Here is a 1,390-nt window from a genome sequence, read left to right as displayed (position 1 = left end):
TTATAGCTCAGGCGAGAACGTGACGGTGACTACCAGAGATAGATGCGATTATTTCACGCGGCATGTAATATTCACTGGGTCTCTAGGTGTTCTGAAGGAGAAACATTCTACAATGTTCGTGCCACCCTTATCGCAGAAGAAACAACGGACGATAGAGGTTTTATTACTGTATTATTAACAATACAGTACTGTAAAATAAAATGGCACGTTATGTATATGTTGATGTTAATTAACAACATTATATCGTATAGGGATTAAATATTGGAACAACAAACAAGGTTTACCTTGAATTTCCGCATAGATGGTGGCCGGAGGATAAAGCCAGCTTTAATTTTATCTGGCCAGAAAAAGTTAAAGAGGAATTCTTGCAAACCTTTGGTCAAGTAAGCAAATATTCGAGTGTCTAATCTAAGAATGTCTCCGAATGCCTTTCTAAGCTTGCAGATTATAACGAATAATTTGTTTGAAAGTCAATTTCGACGATTTTTTCCCTATCCTTTTACTAATCTCGTCAAATATTTGTTTTAGAGTAGCGAGTGGCTCTGTGACGTGTTCACGTTTTACACTGTGTCTTATCAGCCGAATCTTTTATGTGCTTGGATAACTGGAAAAAACGCGAGACACATAGAAACTTTATCGGATGTTGACGTATACGACGGATTGTATTTATTGTTAAATAAATCATTTGGAGAACATTACAATGTTGTAAAACCAACAAGAATGTTAAGGTTATTGTTAATTTTTCATTGGAACTGATTGAAAGGAAAATAATTATATCCGCTTTAATTTATGGCCTTACTATATTGCCGTGTTTTTTAAAACTTTTAGATCTAAATGGTATACTGATGAACATTTTCGAGGCTCGTATACATTCCATAGCATGGTTTTCGAACAAATGAATGAAAAACTTAGAGATCTGGCCGAACCAATTATGAGTGGAAATAAACCTGTATGTATCCCAAAATAAAAATAACAATATTTTTCATTATTTGACACATTATAGTTAGTCTCCTCATCGTTTTATGTTGATTCTTTATTTTGTCAACAACTCAAGATATGTTCTATTTTTAGCCTTAGCCTGTCATGTAGTTTTACCTTATATAAGTTGAATCGTATTGTAAAAGAAAGACTATTGACATTGACGAAATTCATCATGATTAGATAATTCTTTTCGCTGGAGAAGCTACGCACGATCATCATTATTCCACTGTGCACGGCGCCGTGGAAACTGGTTTCCGCGAAGCGGATAGACTAATCAACTTTGAAAGGTAAGATTATGTCGATTGAAATTCATTTAAAGCTCAATATCAATAGCGTAATAAATACACTATTATAATAACGTTTAAAGCATTCATTTTTATCACATTGATTAATTATTATTTTACTTAAT

At 33.5% G+C, this 1,390-nt stretch overlaps 1 protein-coding gene across 1 annotated transcript; it reads left to right on the top strand.

The window, feature by feature from the left end:
- Positions 1-6: 6 nt before the first annotated feature.
- LOC112468961 (peroxisomal N(1)-acetyl-spermine/spermidine oxidase-like) lies at positions 7-1,342 on the top strand. The gene is made up of 5 exons (XM_025038396.1): positions 7-157; positions 252-383; positions 529-728; positions 829-949; positions 1,162-1,342. Exons 1-5 carry the CDS (start codon positions 113-115, stop codon positions 1,270-1,272), a joined length of 609 nt encoding a protein of 202 aa, XP_024894164.1. The 5' UTR covers positions 7-112; the 3' UTR covers positions 1,273-1,342.
- Positions 1,343-1,390: the final 48 nt, after the last annotated feature.

This window comes from Temnothorax curvispinosus, unplaced genomic scaffold (assembly GCF_003070985.1).
Source record: "Temnothorax curvispinosus isolate PA1 unplaced genomic scaffold, ASM307098v1 QBEX01002299.1, whole genome shotgun sequence".
Lineage (NCBI taxonomy): Eukaryota > Metazoa > Arthropoda > Insecta > Hymenoptera > Formicidae > Temnothorax > Temnothorax curvispinosus.
The sequence above is the reverse complement of the archived record's forward strand: the minus strand, read 5'-3'. Positions and strand labels throughout refer to the sequence as shown.

Excerpts from the sequence above, each read along its gene's own strand:
- LOC112468961 (XM_025038396.1), top strand. The coding sequence starts at position 113 with ATGTTCGTGCCACCCTTATCGCAGAAGAAACAACGGACGATAGAG. Across the intron at positions 384-528 it reads TCTTGCAAACCTTTGGTCAA|AGTAGCGAGTGGCTCTGTGA; the intron begins GTAAGCAAATAT and ends TATTTGTTTTAG. Across the intron at positions 729-828 it reads AAACCAACAAGAATGTTAAG|ATCTAAATGGTATACTGATG; the intron begins GTTATTGTTAAT and ends TAAAACTTTTAG.